The 19,486-nt window shown below is 54.2% G+C and overlaps 1 protein-coding gene across 4 annotated transcripts; it reads right to left on the reverse strand.

The window, feature by feature from the left end:
- Positions 1-157: 157 nt before the first annotated feature.
- On the reverse strand, positions 158-19,309 carry LHX6 (LIM homeobox 6). Of its 4 annotated transcripts, none has more exons than XM_058159292.1 (9): positions 18,766-19,309; positions 16,864-17,049; positions 16,665-16,786; positions 10,121-10,341; positions 5,379-5,479; positions 5,195-5,290; positions 4,687-4,861; positions 3,941-4,044; positions 158-2,995 (listed from the first exon to the last, which is right to left on the reverse strand). In XM_058159292.1, exons 1-9 carry the CDS (start codon positions 18,877-18,879, stop codon positions 2,975-2,977), a joined length of 1,140 nt encoding a protein of 379 aa, XP_058015275.1. In that variant the 5' UTR covers positions 18,880-19,309; the 3' UTR covers positions 158-2,974. The 4 variants fall into 4 exon arrangements, with proteins under 4 accessions (XP_058015275.1, XP_058015277.1, XP_058015276.1 ...); XM_058159294.1 differs by having other exon boundaries at positions 18,525-19,309; XM_058159293.1 differs by having other exon boundaries at positions 18,090-19,309.
- Positions 19,310-19,486: the final 177 nt, after the last annotated feature.

The following is a 19,486-nucleotide window of genomic DNA, read 5'->3' on the forward strand; positions in this document are numbered from 1 at the left end:
CCTCCCCCCACCCCCCCAGTGCCCACCCCTCGTCTCTTTATTTTAAATAAATACCGGTCCTGACTGCCTGTTCTTCCAAAGGTTATTTTTAGCCATGTTCACCTAGACATGCACAAATTGCCACAATCTACAAACAAAACAGTCTGTTCTTTTTCCCCCCACCCAAGACAATTTGGCACAGCCTGGGACCACCACCCCTGCTTCTTCTGACTGGGCCAGGCGGTTAGTTCTCTGTCTGCCCCTGAGTTGATGAAGCCCCTTATTCTGCTCAGCCCAGCTTTTTAAAAAGGAGAAGCAGAAAGAGGGAGACGCAATGCTGCCCTTTGGAGACCCCCTTCCGAGCCCGACATGCTTCAGTTAAATATACGTTGTCAGCGTGAATGCTTCAGGTTTTTCAAAACAAAATTTGGCCCTTCTTAGTTCCTGGAAATTAATCCAGGCGCCTCCTTTGTCTTCCCAGATCCGACTAGATTCTACTTTAATTTTTCCTCAGCTCTTAGAGCTATAGAAAATCCAAACATATTCCAGAAAGGAAACCCGTGCCGAATTCCAAAGCATGTCCTTTGCAGGGAATCGAGTGACAACAGATTTTGACTAAGCTTACTAATTGCTGGCCCTCAGAATTTAGGCTGGGAGTTTTGCACAGCCTGATGGTGAGAAGTGAGTGATGGGAAGGATTCCATTCATATTTTAAATTCCCCCAATGCTGGAGGCATCCTTTGGAGCACAGCATTGGCGAAAATAGGGATTTTTACGGGCAGATAGTCCAACCTGCTGGAGGGTCTCTGAGCTTGCACAGAGTTTTGCCCGTCTAGGGTCAGGGGGCACCTTTGCTCAGCTACGTGTTTGCATGAGAGTGTGTTTTTAAATGTAGATAGACAGACGGCTTTGCCCAGGGAGAAGACATCGGGCTATCGAGAGGCTGCTCTAAAGGGCACCTGTCGTCCTCCTCTGGGGCAGGATTTTTCAGAAACTTCCATTTCACGGAGGACAAATGGATCGAACATCCATTGAACGGTTTCCAGTTTTGCAAGAGTGGAGCAAAATTTACCGTGTTTAAAAAAAGGAAGCCCTGGCTGCTCCCTGACTTTTACAAGGAAGAAAAATTCCGATCTTTGCTTGGTGATTGGAGAACAACAAGACAAAACCTTTTCTCTCCTCTGGGACTGACCCCCCACCCACCCCACCCTGGAGTCCCTGCTTCTCCTCCTCCTCATCGGGCTGAAAGAGAAGCTCCCTCAAAGCCACCGCTTGACAGCCCCCCCAAAGCAGTTGCCGTCCCTTTGAAAGAAAGAAACACACACAAACGCACACAGCCGCCAGGGAGGGTGACCTCTGTCCCCTCCGCAATTCAGCAGGACGTCTGAGTCAGGAAGTTCAAGGGTCACTCTGCACCGGCCTCCTTTCCTGCACTCGCTGCCTCGGCCACCCAGGACCACCAAGAAACACACAACTGGGCGGCTTCCTCCTTCAGGTCAAGCTCCGCGGGTGAATTCTTGGGAGCAGGTCATGCTGGGCTCTCGGCCAGCACGGGAGCAGCACGGAAGGACCACGAAGTGACAGAACTCCTGGAAATGATGGGCCATCCTACCAATAAAGGAGAATATCTGTCGCTCAAGGGTTGAATTGAGGGGTCCTCAATTGGTGCTCTCTGAGCTTGGTGGTTTTCTTCCAGGCGTTTCGTGACCCAACGAGGTAACATCATCAGTGCCATCATAGCCTGGGGAGAAGTGTGGGGGGAGGGGGATCTGCCTAGATTGGGGGTTCTCCAGAGGGTGGGAGGGAAGGAGGGAGGGAGAACAACACCTGTGTCTTTGGATAGGAAGTCCTGGGAGAAAAACGGAGCAGATCTGTGCCATTCCAGCCAGCAAAAAGCAATGAGGTTGGGTGGGGAGGGGGTGTCCCTGGCCCAGGCCTTGGGGAAGCCCCAATCAGGGCAATGCCTGTCCCACCAGGGCCTTTCTGTCCAAAAGGCATTTCACGGGCCAGTTAACCTAGCAGCTGCCCAGCCTAGCAAGATGATGCTTGAGGCTGTGAAGAAGATCAGGGAGCTCCGTAGCAGGAGAACGCCAAGTGCTTTTGCTCAGTCGCTCCATCCAGCACAGCCTGGGGATGCCAAGTGCCATTAAATAAGAGGGAAAGAGAGAGAGAGAGAGAGAGAGAAGTTCCAGTTTTGCTACAGTCCCAGCAGCACAAAGTCCCGCCTTTTCCGTCAACCCCAAAGTTTCTTTTTTAAGTTTGATGTTGCCACTAGAGGGTTTAAAAAACATTTTTCTCAGCTCCGTGCAAAGGTTGAAGCCCCAGTTCATTGGATTTTGCTCCCAAGGTTTAGGGAGGGAGGCCTTTTCCCACCGGCTGTTGGGTGACGAGATTAGAAGCATCCGCAAGAGTTGGAGGCGCGCTGGGAGGGTCACCGCGCAGCTACAAAGCCCTGCCAGTCCCAAAACAACCAGACGGATGATGCTGGCGGGGGGGAAAAAATCAGAAGCCTCAAGAGTTGAAAAGGAATCAAGATCCGTGGCCTTCTCTGTTGAAACGGAGAAAGTTCCCACCTTCCATCCACATTTCCATCGAACGGTTGAACGTTGAGACTTTAACTTGTAGACTTGATTCTTAGGTTGGAGGTCCCTCGTGCTCCATGCTTGAATGAACACGTCCAGCCCAGGTGGCACAATGTCTCTCCTTACGTTGGTTAAACTCGCAGCAGAAGACAAGATACATCCACCGCAAGTCCCTTCGCTTCGTCGTCCAGAGAAGGCCCTGCCCAGAATCTTCAGCAGCCAGCAAATCCACCAGGTGAAGAAGGCCATCGGGCGACGCTCAACGGCTGGTGGCTACAGCCGCGGCAGCCGAGATCCAGAAGCCAAGGCTGAGAAGACCTTGAGGGGGTCCCTCGGTGGCCAGGGAGGAAATGGTCGGGAGATTAAACGCAGCAGTGGCATCACAAGTCCCGGGAATTGAGGAAAAGGAGCAGTCAGTACTGAAACAAGATCACCTGCCAGGAAAATCAGAGAGAAGCTCGGGAGACGTTGCAGAAGAACGGAAGTGGGGACCACGAAGACCTCCGTCCCTCCCCAAGGCACGTTAGGTCAGATAGACCCTGCTGGGAAGGTTGGGCTTTGTGAGATCGGAGACAGTGGAAGGTGGCAGGAGGTCTTTTCCCCTGGCTAGAGGGGCCTGAGATGAAGTCAACATGAGGCTGCTAAGGGAGGCGAGAGTCCCTCTTCCTGGGGATCAACTCAAGATGCCTGAAGGCTCCCAGAATCTGCTACCTGGAGGTTCCTGCCTGGGGGAAGGCTAACCAGACCTCTCTCCATTCCAGCCACCCGAGCAGCCGGCGCATTGGAGGCACCACAAATAAAGAGAGAGAAGGTTGGTGGGAAAGGCATTCAGGAGAAGACTGGCTGGTCTCCCCCAGGCCAGCTCCCTGCATTTCCCTGCCTAGATCCCCAGCACCCAGTTCTAGGAAGAGATGCTCGGGACCGCACTGAGCCACGGTGTCCTGTATACGCCTGCTCCCACTTCCAAAGGGGATGTGATGGGTGGACAGGAGCAGAAGACAGAAAGAGGAAAGGTAAAACACGCGTCTAGCCCACATCCTCGTTACCTGAGGCTAAATTGGAAGCTGCCTTCCCACGTCCGCCCGCCTCCCCGCTCGGTCCTCCCGCCAGCAAGGCAGGCCAGCAGCCGGGGAACGATGGAGCCGACCCCGATTTCGTGCTTAGCCAATCAGGGAGCTGAGCAGAGCATCCAGAAGGAAGCAAAGGAGAGTAGGAAATGCCTCCCCCCCTCCACTGGGAAAGGGGGAGACTTACTTCTGGACCCCAAATTCCAAGGGGGGGTGCTTCTGGATCAGGGCTTCGGGGTGGGGGCTCCCCTCAGCATCACAGAGGGCTGCAGAAGCAGCCATGGTTACGATCGGAGCGCCCCCCCTTCCTACCTTCTCCCCTCGACTGGAGAGGCCTCCATCCATGTCGGCTTTGAGGTGCACAGGGGGGGCTCCGTAGGGGAGGCGGCAGTGCAGTTGTCCACACTGGACTTGACCTGCGGAGAACAAGATACGAAAACTTGGATTCAGGGTGGGGGTGGGCATAAATGGACGGATGAAACACACACCCCGCCCCACAAGCAAGCAAGCAAGCACCAAGGGGCTGCCATGCAGTGTGTGGGTTCAAACGGAGAGAGAAACACAAAGCGTGCAGGAACAGTTGTTGGCTACCGTCAAGAAAAACTTCTACCAAGTGTGTTTGCAGACACAATTAAAACTTTCTTTCTTTCTGCTGCTCACTTCATCCTGCGTGTGTGTGTGTGTGTGTGTGTGGGCGGGGGGGCTATGGTGCTCAGGTTGGGCCCCCAATGCTCTCCAGCCCTCTGATCTGGTAGGAAAAGGGGGGGGCTCTCAACCCTCCCTCCCCAAGAAGAGACCCATTGATGCAAAAAAAAAGCCAAGAACTGCCTAGGGAGATTTTGGCATAGCTGCAGGCTGGGGTGGGGGGGATGCAGGGGAGTGAGGCAGGACTCTCGGCTTCTAAGCTTCCTCATTTTTTTCTCTTGTTCTCCTCCTTGTGGTCTCCTTTCCACCTCCAGCAAAACAATCCCGTCAACGACTTTCTCGTAAGGCTGGCCGGAACTACACCCCCGCCGCCGCCACCCCTGAGGCCCGGTTCCCCCTCTTCCTCCACTTACTCTCTATGTAGCTGTGGAGGGTCACCATCCTGGCCCGCTCAGGACCGCTGAACGGGGAGTAGTGGAGGTCTTCCGGTAGCACGGAAGGGAGGCGGGATTGGGAGCCCCCCGAGGGAGCCCCCGTGTGTTGAGGGGTGTGTTTTTTGTGCCGCGCTCTGCAATTCTGAAACCAAACCTGGAGAAAGAGGGAGGATCTCAGGGTGGGGGGGCCACCTGCAATTATCTTTATTTTGCCTCCGTTAAGTCCTTTGGACGAGCAGTTGGGGAGGGTGACCAGCAGGGCAGTCAGAAGGAGGAAATGACCGGAAATCTCAGGACCCAGGGGTCACTGGCCACCTCTACTTCTGAACCGGCTGGTCAAAGTAGGCACCCCATTATGCGGGGTCCCTGGTGCCCTCTGAGCTGGCTGGTTTCCTTGCAGACGTTTCATGACCCAACGAGGTAACGTCATCGGTGTTAGGAGGGAGTGGGGTGAATTCTGCACATAAACCGGAAGCCATAGCCTCACCTGAATAACTCTCCTGCTGAGCCCGGTCATGTCCGCCAGCTTCTGCAGCGTTTGAGCATCTGGATTGTTATCCTGAGCGAATTGGGCTTGCATGACCTACACGGGGGAGGGGTGGGGAGAGATGTTAAGGTGAGACCCCTCCCCAGTAATTGGCATCCTCCCCACCTCCCGGGTCTCTTCATACCTGCAGCTGCTCTGCTGTAAAGGAAGTCCTGGCTCGCTTGGCCGGCTTGGGCTGGCTGTCCTGCTCGGAGGGGACTGCCCCTTCTAGAGTGATGCCATTCCCTGCAAGAGAAGAGGGGAGGGGGTGAGATTGACCGTGGGGGGAGGGGGGGGAGACGCAGCAGGGCCTGATTTATCTCCCAGCCGGGGCTTATGGTCGGGAAATCCAGTTACCCCCCCATCAGCTGAAGCTGCAGAAAGAGACAAGGAAAGCCTCCCAGCCTTTCAGATGACCTTCTCCTGGCACAGATAGACTTCAGGCACGCTTGGAGGCTCCACCAACATGTCTTTCTTTGGGCCATAAAATTTTGGGGCTGGGTCTCAACGTGGTGACTTGATGTAGTTCTCTTCACCTACCTCTGGGAAAATTGCCCTGGCTATAAGCCAACTCTGGCGTTGACAACTCTTGTTTATTTAATCTCTTTCCTTTCTAACTGCATCCTAGATTTATAGATCGTTCCTTTTTATACAACTGTTTTTGTCACCTTGTAAGCCGCTCGGGACAGCAAGGTAAACTGAAGGCATGAAACCCATCAAGAGAAGGGGAGCGTAAAGATTCCAGCAACACCAGGCTTGCTTTGAGGTTGGGGGCCGAACCCCACTCAACGTCAGACCAAAACTATTGCTTAACACATTGTAAGCCACCCTGAGTCTTCGGAGAAGGGCGGGATATAAATTCAAAGGGAAAAAAAAGAAAAAAAAGAAAAAGGAAAATAGAATAGAATAGAATAGAATTTTTTATTGGCCAAGTGTGATTGGACACACAAGGAATTTGTCTTGGTGCATATGCTCTCAGTGTACATAAAAGAAAAGATACCTTCATCAAGGTACAACGATCAGCCAGCCCGTTTCAGCCACATGTGCTCCAGAGTGCAGGGAGCAACCTAAGGATTAGTGTTCTGGTCCGCCAGCAGCCTACGGACCTGGCAGCGGAGTCGGACAGGGAGGAGGCTGTGGCGGACAATGGGCCAGTGCTGGAGTCAGGGGAAGGCCTGGACAAGGGCTCTGTGTTGGAGGCAGAAATGGGGCCAGGGCCATCTGGGAGTTATGTGCAGACTCCGGAGCCTCCAGAGGCAGACAGCAGAGAGGCAGAGGAACAGGAGGACCCTGCTCCTAGTGCACGCATGTGAAGAGCTGCCAAAAGGCAAGAGCAGCTGAAGCAAAAAGGACGACTCGGGAGTAAGGCCAGGAGATGATTGGCCACGCAGCAACGAGCCGTTGGGTGCTTTGTAGAAAAGCAACGTTGATTCCGTTGCTTCTTGTCAGCGTCTCTTGAACTTTGTGGGGGTTTTGCCAAGAAAAGCCTTTGGCAGGTTGCCAAAGACAACAAAGGTTGGTGATAAGGCTGAAGGACTGGTTATTAAGAATTTTGTTTTGGACGAAGCTGAGAATGAATTAATTCTCAGCTGTTTTAATAAAATAAGTTTGTTGAGGACTGAATTGTGTTTAGTATAATCACCACTTGGGCCTGGGCAGCGTAAGGGGGAGCCAGCAGCGTGGGAACCCACACTCGCCCTCTGGGTTGCAAGGCAAGGCTGAGGAGGGAGGAGATTATCTCGGCCCAGGCTGAAGGAATGCTCTTTCTTTCTCTTTTTGAGCTGGGCTGATTCGTTGCTGCGGGATGATTAATGGAAGTCAGCCTCAGAAACATCTGTTTATTTTCCTTTCTCTGGACGGGACCGGGGCAGGCAAAATCGCTTTGCGGGTCCCAGAGGGAGGCTTAGGCTCCGACAGATGGACGGATGGGCTGACTTGCGTCCCCTCTCAAGAGTCCGAAGGGAAGAGTGCAGGTCATGCCGCTCGGCTGCCACCCGGCCTCTGCCCATCACTGCCCACTAAGCTGACACGGTGCCCTGCAGGGAACTCCTGGCATCCAGGAATCATCCAAGGAGGAAGGCAAGCGAAGGGAGGGGGCTGCATTTCCCACCCACCCAGACGGGAGTGGTTTGGAGGGAGGGATGCTGAGGCCCAATAAAGAGCAGCCATCTTTGAAGCCCCCCACCCCCATCTCTCCCGACTGGGTTGGGTTCCAGCCCAAACGGTGAGCAGGAGAGAAGCTGACCTCAACAGCCTTCTGGGATGACCATACAAGACAGAAGATGGCAAAAGGCACTCTCGGCGTTGGCCAGCTGACCTTTGAGGGTGGGAAGAAGCCACTTCTCTTCTCATGCACACCTCCTAGAACAGTGATGGCTAACTTTTTTGCCATCGCGTGCCAGGAGCGGTTGGGGGGAGAATGGACCGTTTTTGGCCTTTGGAGGGCCTCCGGGGGGAGCAGGGAAGACTGTTTTTGCTCTCCCCAGACTCCTAGAAACGCTCTGGAGGCCGGGGAGATCAAAAAACAGGCCTTCCCCACCACCACCCGAGGCCCTCCAGAGGCAAGAAAGAGCCTCTTTCCCTACTTCTGGTGGGCCCAGAAGGGCTGAAACTCAACTAGCTGGCGCGTGCACGCACACTGGAGCTGAGCTTGCGTGCCCACCAATATGGCTACGTGTGCCATAGATTTGCCATCATGGTCCTAGAAGTTCTACCAACCTCAGGAGTGAAGAGACATCAGCCCTGAACAACTCCTGGGACCTCCTCCTTGGCTGGAAGATCTGGAGAACTTTCCTGGTGCTCTCTTGCTTGCCACCCCTTTAACCAACCCCCTTCGCGTCTGGCTTCCAAGGTAGGCCCTCTGCATCTCCTTCCTCAGACAGGAGGTCAAGGAGACTCTCTCCTCTCCTGCGGGGCCACCCAGAAAGCCTCTGAACCTGGGTCCAAATCCAGGCCTAACCATCTGCCGGGCCAGCCTGGCCAGGAGGAGGATGCGGCACAACCCGGCGGCTCAGACGCCCAGCCTCCCACCGCATCCCGCTTTGGCATCTTGTTTTGATTTTGTTTTCATCTCCTTGCTTAAACCTTGTAAACAGAAACATTGATTATTTTCATTTTCAGATTTCCCCTCCTCCTTCGCCTTCCCCTTTCTCAAAATCGTTTCCATCTGCTGAGCAAGGAGTGACCATGCTCTCTCTCTCTCTCTCTCTCTCTCTTTTGCATTTGCTCAAAGAAAGAGAGAGAGAAACCTCTTTGAGTTTTTTTTTTAAAAACTTTTTGACACTTGAGCAAAGTTTTGTCTCTTGGGAATCCCATGCGCCTGTTCGTCTTGAAAAGAAGGAGGAAAGACAAAAAGAAGGACGACAGTTGTGTCAACTCAACTGAGCCAAACCTGGTCTTTTCTCTGCAACTCTGTCCAAAAAAAAACAAAAAAACACACCCCGAAAAAGAGAACTGGGGACATTTTAAGACGCCAGCAGTACCTCTTCCAAATAACCCAGGTCTGGCCTGCGATTTCTAGAGAGAGCAATTTGAGACAAATCCATTTCCTTAGACGTGGAATCACATTTAATGGTCTTAAGCAAAGACCAATATGCCTCCGGGCACTAGGGGGCAACTGAGTGGAGCCCCCTGGTGGCTGTTACGTTACAGTGCTTCGTCGCTATGGTATAATCTGCATTTCACATTGGAAATATTTTACTTGTTTTAACCAACAGGGCTTGGATTTTTGTTTTATTGTTTGTTGTGGGCTGTACGCTGCCCAGAGTCACACTGAGTTGGAAGTGGGGAGGGTGTGTTTTTTTTAATATAAATCTGGTTAAAGAATAGATTAAATAGAGAAGTCACCAGCAGGCTGGGTCAGTTTTAATCCCTAGTCAAGGGCCTTCCCTGCTGCCTTCCTTAATAATAGACTGCAACGCAGTTGTGCATTTTATGTGACAAATAGCTTAAGTGGTTCAAGAAGAAAAGCGCAGATAAAAAGATAAAATGCATGCCACAGACGAGGAAAAAACTCCAGCTTTGTCTATGTAGCTGCAGAACAGAGTCACTGTATAGGTGACTTCTGTATAGGCCCCAAGGAATTTTTAGAACCATGGCACGTCTACGCAATTGTCAAGAAACCAAAGAAAAGCCAAAAGGCTGTAGGAGATTCCCAAGTTGGTTGATCAGTTTCATAAGATCTCTAACCCCAAGGCCTCAACAACCCCGAACAAAAATAAGAACTGCTTCTACACCCACGCTACTGTCTCACTGCCAACTTCCACTCTAACACAAAGTCACCCTCTCCATTTTGCCTCCTGGACGCAAATCAGAAGTGGACATCCCACATCTTCTCAACTGGACCAATTCCCACTCCCTCCATATCATCCCACTTAGCTCCTGGGGCACCTTGGCGCATCTTGAACTCATCAGAGGAGACGCGGTCAGCCAATCTCCATCCTGTCAGCTTTGCCAAGTGCCCACGTTCACTTCTAGGCATTTTTTTAACTGTTTGGATTTTGTCAAGAGCCAAGTAGCCCACATCCAGCACCTGGAGGTCCTGGCTGCTTTCTCAGATCCTAAAGGCCTGCCCACCCATTCAGGAAGGGAAGCCAACACCAAAACAAAAGTTGGGGGTTTCTGCCAAGCATTAAGAGAGCGCCTGTCAAGTCCTGTTTTTCTCACTTCCTTGGTGGTTAGAAGTTGGATGGATGGATGATGGAGAGATTTTTACTCAGAAAGGCATCTTACTCTTGGCCAAAGTCAAACAGATCTGAAGGAAGGAAAGTCTTGAGACCTTCATGGAGACCTTGAGACCTTCATGGAGGAGACCACCACACACTCAAGCTTTGTGGCCATGCCAGGGCCACAAAGCACCAGAGAGGACGAGTTGAGAGATCTACCTACCGTTCTCTGCTGCGCGCTTGAGGTTCTCCACCATGGTGTCATAGTGGATCCGACATAGCACCTTCTCTTCCACCAGGCCAAACTCTTCCCCGGTGGACAGCTGCCTCTTGCAAGAGAAGCAGGCGAAGCAGGCGAGATGGTAGGCATTGCCCCGAGCCCTCCGCACCCAGTCGCTGGCGTAGATCTGCCTCCCACAGCGAGCGCATTTGGTACCAAACCGACTGAAAAGGAGAAGAGAAGCCGAATGGCTACGACTGTCCAAAATCGGAGGCATTTTGTTTTTCGTCTTCCAACTTTCTGCCCCAAATGCAGAAGTGCCAAATCCCCAGGGCATCTAAATGGCAAAACATCAGCAACTCAGCATTCTTGACCCCCCCACCCCAAACGGACAACCTACCCAAACGTGGTGATAAATATTAGTTTGCAGAAAACCGTTTTGTACCATCGACTGAGATCGCTTTGAGGGCTAGTCTAAAAGCAGATATTTTGAGAATTGGGCCTTTATGCTTAAAAAAAAAAAAGTTGGCTTTTAAAGAGAGGGCAGCAGCCATGCTAGTTAAAAACTGCCCCTAAACAACCAATGTCATAAAAGAGGCTGAAATCAAAGGGAGGTTGCAAGGATCCCAAAATAGGGTCCTCACGTTATTTTCATGTAAGGAGGATTTTTACAACCCTGGTTCAAAATTCCCTCTCATTAAAACACAAAGGCAGGCAAGATTCTAGCTGCTAACCAGCTTTCTTGCAGAATGCATCAAAGGAATAACAGCTGGCTGTTCACCCTCTTCCTTAGGGTGTCCATCCTCTGTGCTTCTGCCCCTTTCTCCAAATTTTGCAGGGGTGCCCCAGTCTGAAACAGCCCCTTGCTCGTCCTTCTTTGCAGACGGCTGTCGAGCATCCAAAGGAACCGGTAGAAGGACCCTTGCACATTTCACAGGCTTCTCTCCCATTCAACACTTCCCTCTGCTCGACACCAATCACACACACACACACACACACACACACCGCATGGGGGGGCTTCGCTTTCTGTACGTTCCCCTGCATGGAAGGAGTCTGATTCTAACGAAAGGGAGAGCCGAGGAAAAGAATGCAGGCACAATACGTTCTTTGGCTCACTGGTTTGAGTGATCACAGGCTGCTTGGAAGCGCAACGCACACAGCCGCAGGCGGCCGTGAGATGCCGGGGCAGGAGATGCTGAGGACTAGCCACCTTCTGACACTCCCCCTCCCTCCACCCGCTGACTTCCTGGGCCTTCGCACAAGGGGAGCCAGAGCAGAGCGTAGCAGGCCAAAGGTCCTTGTTCCAGAAATTAACAGGCGACTGCAAGCCCTCAGGATTCAGCTCCCCAAAAATGCAGCTGGCTTGTGGCAAAAACCACCCATTTTTTATTTTTTTTTACCAAAGACAGAGGTGGGGAGAGCTCACAAGAGCCCCAAACGGTGGTCAGTAACAAGCAACTGAAATTGGTCCTGGAGAACATCTGATCCTCCATCCTTTTGGCCCAAGTGATACAGAAAAACTTAAAAAAAAAAAAAACCACACCCCACGTATTAAAAGGGTTTTGTCCCAGAGCAGACGCAATGCCAGCAGTTTTTTAATTTTTAATTTTTCTCCAAGGGGAGGGGGGCAGAAACAGGGAGGGACCAATGGCTGATTTTTTGCATATGGGGCATGTAGTGAGCCAGTAATTGGATGCTCGGTTTAGATGCCCCCACAGACAAATAATTAATTTTTTCATTCCTGCTTTGGGAAAAGCCCAGATTTTTGTCAACAAAATAGCTGCTCTTTCAGACTGCATTAAACACAAAAGTTTTTTTTTGGTTAAATTTATACCACCTATCTCGCTCTGTAACCATATCTTAACTAGAAAGTTGCCAACGGTTCTCAATTCATAGATTTCAATACACTGATTATAACTGATATATATTTTTTAATTTGCATTTATATCCCGTCCTTCTCCGAAGACTCAGGGCAGCTTACACTATGTTAGCAATAGTCATATTCATCACAATATTCATCACAAATGACATTTTAGCCAATTAATAGCATTACTTAATTATGTCTTTCTGCATTCTCTGTCTCCTTTCTAAAAACCATCTTCTTTTTTTAACAGGAATCTAGACTAATATATTTGCCCAAATGTTTAACAAAGAATGCCTGTTCTTCTAAAACTTGTCCGGTATGGACACTGTCGTCGCTTAAAGCACTTTAAAAATAAAAAAGCTCAAAGCATTTTGAAGAATCGTTAAGTGCAAGAAGAAAAAATAAAACCTGGCAGACCCTAAAGAAGGCAAAGTAAATACGATGCAGTAATCAGATGGCTTATTATTGAATTTTTCTTAAAACGAGGTAGGCCAAATATCCTGGTCATCAGACCTCTAAGGAAGCCTCAGGATCTGCTCCCTCAGCCCAAACCAGGCCCAGCCGCAGCAGATCCAAGGTGAGAGGCCAACAGACTCACTCAGTCTGACTGCCCTCCCTGGAATTCTCCTGCAGCGTTCGCTCTTCAGACACAGCCAGACGACAATCGTGAAACAGCCCTGCTTTCAGGTTTAAATTAGCGCTCTGCGGTTAAATTTGGCACCACGCTAAATCGGGGATGCGTTTAATTTAAACAAAAGCCTCTAGAACCCGTTTTGAACGCCAGGACTTAGCGTGGAAGAAGCTGGGATAAAAAGGAACATTTTTTTTTTAAATGGCTGGGTCCAGAAAGTCCTTTGAGGCCTTCCTGAGTAAAAGCAGCTCCAATTTTTAAAAGAAACTAAGACACGCTCCCCAGCAACTCTGCTTTCTCAGGCTGTGATGCTGGTGAAAGGATTTGGAGAGTGAGGACTGAATAAGGCAGAGGAAACCGTCACACAAAAACAGGGGTCATGTTTGCAAAGACCCACATACTCAAATCTCCATTTAAAACTCTCAGTTCTGCTTCTCTCTCCCCCCCACCCAAGTAGCCCTGAATTAATCTCTCACTGCCGGCATTCCCAACATCCTCTTCTCTCACCTATTTAATGCTGGAAATTCTCTTTAACACAACTGAAAGAACTCCCTTCTTTTGCTTCCTTTTTTAAAAAAAATGTGAACATAAAAAAGACTAAGAAGGAAATGGGGCCCTCAGTTGACTATCTCGTGAATAATAGACCGTCATCTCCTGTACTAAGAAGAAATCCCACTGTCCCAAATGGATCTCCATAAATAACTACAGGATAGTGGCTGCATGGTAAATCCTCTGTTCCCAGGTACCACTGCTTCCACCAATATCTATTGCAGCCCTCAATTAATAGCCTAAACACCTCAACAGACAGACAAAACACCGGCTGAGATTTTGCATAGCAAAATTTCAAGAAACCACCACAGCAATCTCAGGATATTCCTCAGCATTCCAAATCTCATAACTATAAATTGACTTCCAAACGTATATTGCCAAACCTGATCAAAAAGCCCCTTTCTGAGTCCCAAGGACAATTTTGTGAAGCTGAAACCTGGAAGGAAGGAAGGGAGGGAGGGAGGGAGGGAGGGAGGAAGGAAGGGCTCAGGGAACAGACCTTCCTTATCATATACATGTTCTCCGAACTTACTAATGATTTTATTTCATTAACTAAACTGCTCCTGGCTGCCATCATGAAAGCATCCTCCAATTTTACAGGCAGAAATCTTAGCCCAAGAATTAATCCTCTGCCACCCATCTTAATATCCAAAACCAAGGCAATGGGGCATGGTTTTCCTCTCGCATATTTTCCCTTTTCCATTATTGATGTGGGCCAGGAATTTAATACCTAAAACTGGGGGGGGGGAACCAAAACTGGGGGAAAATAAAGGTGATTTTTAAAAAAAAAAGTTACCCCAGTGGGGACTGCTAATATTAGAAATGACGTCTGCCCGCTCTCTTCATTAACGCTGCCAGTTCCTTTTTGGCGGAGCCCGAGAAGAGACGGTTCTCGAAGGCAAAGCCCACCGGTGGGCAGCTCCCTGGCCAGCCTATAGAGGCTCTGAAGGATCTTCCCAGCCTGCCAGGGAGGTCGGCAGAGGTTGGCGAGAGGCTCCGAAGAAGGAAGAAGGGAGACCCTTATGGGAATCCTGCTCCCGCTTCCTTTTTGGGGTTCTCCCCCGGGGCTGTCCCAGAGCACCGGGGCCGGCACTGCACCACATCGGTTCCTCTCCAGGTATCACCATCAGGCACGGCTGGGTCCGTGTCCACCCCCGCCCCGCCAACTAGGATCACCCGCGACAAGTTCAGCACTTAAGTCCTTCTGAATTTCGGGAGAGGCGGGAAAGGAGGGATCGATTCCAGAAGCAGCCGGGCGGGCGCCCCGAAAGACGCCGCGGCCGAGGTCCACCACGGGAATCTCTCTCACCTGCCCCGGAGGGCAAACCGCCACCGTTTCTTCCTCTGCGGCGCATTCCCCACCATCCCGCGGTCGGATTCCCACGAGGTTAAAGCGCTCCCCGGTCAGGAAGCCGGCAAGACCGGCGATCACCACCGGGCAAGGTTCCCAATTCCGCTCCGCTGCCCCCTTTGCCTTCGGGGTGTCGTGGGTCGTAGAGCAGCGCCACTCCTCTGGGCCGTCGGCCGCCCGCTCTTGGCAGGGCCGGCCGGGAGCGCTCGGCCCTCCGTGCCCGGCTCCCTTCGGGCCCAGGGAAGTTCTCGCCCGATTCGCCCAGCCCGGAATTATAATGTGGGTTGCTCCAGGCTGAAAGAAGCCCGACCCGCGTCCTTCCCTCGAGGGGATTTCGCAGGGGACCCGTTCTAAATCCACGAGCGTCACCTACACCCGCCGCAAGCCCCGACGACCGGCGAAGGGCTGCTGCCCGTCCCCCCAGCGATCGTCTGAAAGGAGCCGCTTCCCCAGGAGGAAAACCAAGGCTAGGAGAAAAACGTAAAGCGTACCCCCCCCCCCAATTTTAGAAACGGGGCAACGGAGATTCCTAGTCCGAGAACGGCGGTTCGGATCCGACCCGTCCCCGGTGCGAAATCCGATCCGAATTGAGTCAAACGGCCAAAACCGCCCGGCTGCCCCTTCCTTGCTCTCCCACGGGATTAAACGCGCTCTCCCCCCTCCCCCGCCAAGGTGACTTGTTTTAGAAGCGGAAAGGAGGCGCCGAAGAACCCCGAAGCGACCCCACCTGCCAAGCGAGAGACGAGAGGAGCGGAGGGGTCCGCCGGTCGGAATTCAACGAAATAAAGCGGTTCGCGAAACAAAACCGGCCGTCGAAGAGCTAGCAAGGAACTTGGGGACGATTCTAACCGAGGGGGAGTCGCGCCTGCCGCGCCGGTGTAGCCAGGTCGGCCCCTCCGTAGAAAACGACTTTCCAAAGCCGCGTTTCGTTCTCTTCCTTCCCAGAGCGCGAAGATATGCGCGCGAAGAGGCGCATCTCCCGGCGGCGAAGCGCGCAACCAGTACTGTATTTGGAAAAACGCATTTTTCTCTCCTGGCCACTGCAGGGCAAACGGAAGAGAAGGGGAGAAGATGCCCCAGGCCAGGGGACGCGGGTCCCCCAACGAATCCGGATTCCTTCCGAATCTTCCGAAACGAAACCTCTTCGGAAAGGAGTCAGGCAGACCTGCGCCCTTCGCAAACCCGCGGGAAGGAAAGGCGATGGATCCTGCCGCAGGGCCCCGGGAATTTTGGGCCCCTAGCTGAGCTTTCCTCGAAAAACCCAACGCCCTCGGGCAGGATCCCTTCGCCCGCCTCCCCTCTCCATCGCCCGGCAGGTCGGCCGGCCACTTGGCCGGCGGTCCCAAAGGCTGCGGCGGAGAGCGCCCCTCCCGACCCATCGGGGCTCTGGGCGCCAGAAACGATGCGCCCTTTCGGCTTCTCCAGCCGGGCCGGGCCGCTCAAGCTCCAGAGTTTGGCGAGGGCGACGGCAAGATGTTCAAAGGGTCCGCTCCCAACTTCCAGGGCTGCGAGGCAGAGAGCCAGAAGCGGAGCGAGGGGGAAAAGACGGCGGGGAGGGGGAGGCGGCCTTGGGGTCTTGGAATCGGCCTCCAGTCACCGCAGTGGGAGGAGATTGCCGGCACCGCAATTAAGCTCCCCTCCCCCCAGCCCTGACTTTTTTGCCCCGCCGCCGCAGACGAGATCGGAAGGGCTAGCCGGGTTGCGGGCGCTTCGGGGGTCTCGGCCGCGGGGCGAGGGGCAGCGCAGACCGCGCGCGGCTGGTGGCTTTTCTTTGGAGCTCTTCCGTCCCTTCCCAGGGAGGGGTTAGCTTAGCAGGGCCCCCAGCTGCAACGAGCCTTCCGCTTGGCCTGCAGCGGCCGTCCCCAGGGAAAGCGGCCGCTGTCGGCTCAGCTCCTTTCCCACGGTCGGCGGCGGAGCTCGCGGAAGGAGGCGAACAGAGGCTCCATCCGGAGCAAGGCGGACGGCCGGGGCCTGCTCTGCTCCGCCCCGTCTAAGCGGGTAGAAGCCGGCTCTGCCGTCGCCTTTCGGGTGGGCCCCTGCGCCGTCGGTGGCCAAGCGGGGCCGGCCGCCCTCCCGGGCCTGGGCTCCCGGGCGCCTCGCCCTCCCTCTCCGCGGGCCCCGCGATCTTCCCGGGGCGACGGCGCCCGCCTACCTGAAGTAGTCCACCTTGCAGAAAATCTCCTGGTTCTTGACGTAGCAGCTGCTCTGCTGGCGGAGCGGCGTCCGGCAGACCGAGCACTCCAGGCAGCGCGCGTGCCAGGTCAGGTTGTTCACCTGCGGGCGACGGAGAAGCGCGCTAGGCGAGGCCCGGCCCGGCCCGGCTCCCCGCCCCCGCCCGCCCGCGCCCTTACCTTCAGCAGGTAGCGGTCCACGATCTCTAGGCCGCAGCTGGAGCAGCGGCTTTTGGCGCCCGGCGGCAGCGAGGACGAGGCGGAGGAGGGCGGCGAGCAGACGGACGGCGTGGACGGGGTGCTGGCGGCCGAGCGCGCCTCCTCTTTCTCCAGGGCGCCGGCCAGCGCCTCCCCGTCGGGCTGGGCCTGCGAGAGCCCGAGAGAGCGAGCGGCGGGTCAGCCGCGGAGAGCCCCCCACCCCAGCCCGCCAAGAGACGGGCTGCGTCCTCCCCGTCGGTGGCTTACCATGGCGGAGGAGAGCGGCGGCGGCGGGGCTGGCGGCAGCCGGCGGGTTCCGTCCGGGGGGCTCCAGCCCCCCACCTACAGCCGCCCCGTCCGGACGACGAAGCCCAACTTCGGAGCGGCCATGGGCTCGGCGTCCAGCGACGCGCGGCGGGCGAGGCGGAAAGCGCGGCGCGTCTGAACCAGCCAGCGGGGGCGGCGGGCGGGGAGGGCGGGGGAGGAGAGGCGAGGCGCGGTGGGGGGGGGACACCTCGGATAGCGGCTCCGGAGACAACCGCAGCGCGCCCGCTCGCTCTGCCCAGCCAGAACCGCAGCGACACCAGCCGCGCCTCCTCCTGCTTCCCCAAGTCGCCGCCCCGAAGCACCTGCATTTAGCCCCGCCGCCGGGCCGGAGAGGCGCGCGCGCACCTGGCAATCAGCCTGGCTTGGGCGGGCGGGGGGCCCCGCAAGGACCGCACGCCAGGCGCTCCTGCCCTTGTTCTCCCTCCAGCGACGGGAAGAGCGACCCCCTCCCCCAAAAAAGATAAGGGCACCTCTCTCCTCCTTGGAGGTTACAAGACTCTCCATTCCTCCCCCCACCCCAAATTTCCTGGCGCTCAACAACCACCAGTTCCCCCAATCACCAGCAGCAAGAAATACCTGGAAAGAGGGGGAACCCGAGCACCTCACCCACTGGAAGGCCCCCCTCCCGTCTCCAAAACAAGGAACATCCATGCACATTGGACCTTCTCCCTCAACAGGGCAGGGAAAGGGGGCTCCTGGCTCCCAGTTTCCCCCGGGCTAGACAAACAAGGACCCCCATCAGACCTTCCCCCCCCTCCAAGCAGAGGGACCCAGTTCTCCAAAGAACGGAACAACCTGGTTCTCCAGGCTGGGGAGGCTGGCTTCTATCCCCCACCGCCCACCCCTTCTCAACACCTCCCGCACCTGCTTTTCAGGCTCACCTCAGTCGAGGGCTGCTCGCCTGGGGGCTCATTCTTCCAGAACATGGGGGGCACCATAAGGAGCTCCCCTCTGCAGCCACGCGGCCGCCCAGACGCAACTCACCCACCGCTGCGCACAGCTGCCTGAGAGGACTTTTTCCTCCTTTTGCCTGGGACGACCCCCGCCCCTCCGCCTCCAAGTTCCTCCTTCCTTCCTTGCGGCTAAACAGGGCGGGAAGGAAGGAGGCTGGGAGCACCATGCAAGGCGATAGGGAGGCTTGGCCTGGGTCTCCCCTGCACCTTCCGGATAAGAAACCCAAGAGGACAGAGCCAGCCCCAGAGCGCGTACAGAGTTCTTTCCAGGGCCCGAGGAGCAGGCTATCAGCACAGAGGGTCTCAGGCTAAGCCCCTCTAGCATTCCCCTCTCAGGTAGAAGCACCTGGTCTGGGAACATACCTGCCTGCTTCCTGTGCAGAAGATTGGGAGTCCTCCCATTCACAGGGGACAATTCAACAGGTTGGCCAGCTCCAATCACCTGGGTGCCTCACCTGGGAGCTAGCTCTGGGGACTTGGCAGAGGGGAAACCGGGGGCCCTGTGTGTGTGTGTAACCGGATAAGACCCCAAGACACAAGGGCCCGGCTGTGACTTTCCCTCAAGCAGCTTTGAAGGAAGTAACCAGAGACGGAGAATAATCACCCCGATTGGGACCAACACCCAAACAGGGAAGGGACAGAAGGGGACTTCTTGTTTCAAGACTGGCCGGCCACTCTGCTTCTCCGCAGGACAGAGGAGGCTGGGCAGAGACCGCATGCCCGTCTGGTCCAACGCCAACTTTCCGTGTTGCTCCAAGGCTTCAAATTTAGCCAAGGACTTCTTCGGGCCTCCTTCCTACCAGGGTTGAAATCCAGAAGCACGCCTTATTCATAGAAGAGCCAGTGCGGTTTGAAGGAGGTGAAGATGCTCATTAAAAAATATTCCTTGCAGAAGGAGAAATGTGAAATGTTAAGAGGTGGATCTGGCTACCAAATTCTTCGAGCCCGTCTTCTCAGAGGCTGTAGGTCGGTTTTGGGCAGGGGAGTGGAGGTGGGGTTCCTCTCGTCCACCCCCTTCTTCTCTACCTAGCCAGAAATTCCCTCAACGGCTCACACAACGTATCATCAGAGGGGTCTCTTCTTTAGTTACTTGTGTGTGGTAGTTTCTCTCCATGGAGAGTTTCCAACTGCCTCCTCATCCCAAGAGCTCTCAGCATCTTTCCTCTCTTTGCTCCTAAGGCTGATTTTTTCCCTATTCTCCACTCCAATTCTTTGGCTGGTCCTCCCCATGCTTAATTACAGATGTTTTTGCTAAAAAGAAACAAACAAACAAACAACCCCAATTTTCCAGTTTTGAAATTAGAGACTTTGATAAATGATCCGAG

Source organism: Ahaetulla prasina, chromosome 16, assembly GCF_028640845.1.
Source record: "Ahaetulla prasina isolate Xishuangbanna chromosome 16, ASM2864084v1, whole genome shotgun sequence".
Lineage (NCBI taxonomy): Eukaryota > Metazoa > Chordata > Lepidosauria > Squamata > Colubridae > Ahaetulla > Ahaetulla prasina.

Bases quoted from the DNA above. Each gene is read 5' to 3' on its own strand.
- LHX6 (XM_058159292.1), bottom strand. From the start codon at position 18,879: ATGCGGTCTCTGCCCAGCCTCCTCTGTCCTGCGGAGAAGCAGAGTGGC. The intron at 17,050-18,765 runs GTGATTATTCTC...GGGCTCTCGCAG, and splicing joins GGGTGTTGGTCCCAATCGGG to GCCCAGCCCGACGGGGAGGC. The intron at 16,787-16,863 runs GTAAGGGCGCGG...CGTCGCCCGCAG, and splicing joins TGGACCGCTACCTGCTGAAG to GTGAACAACCTGACCTGGCA.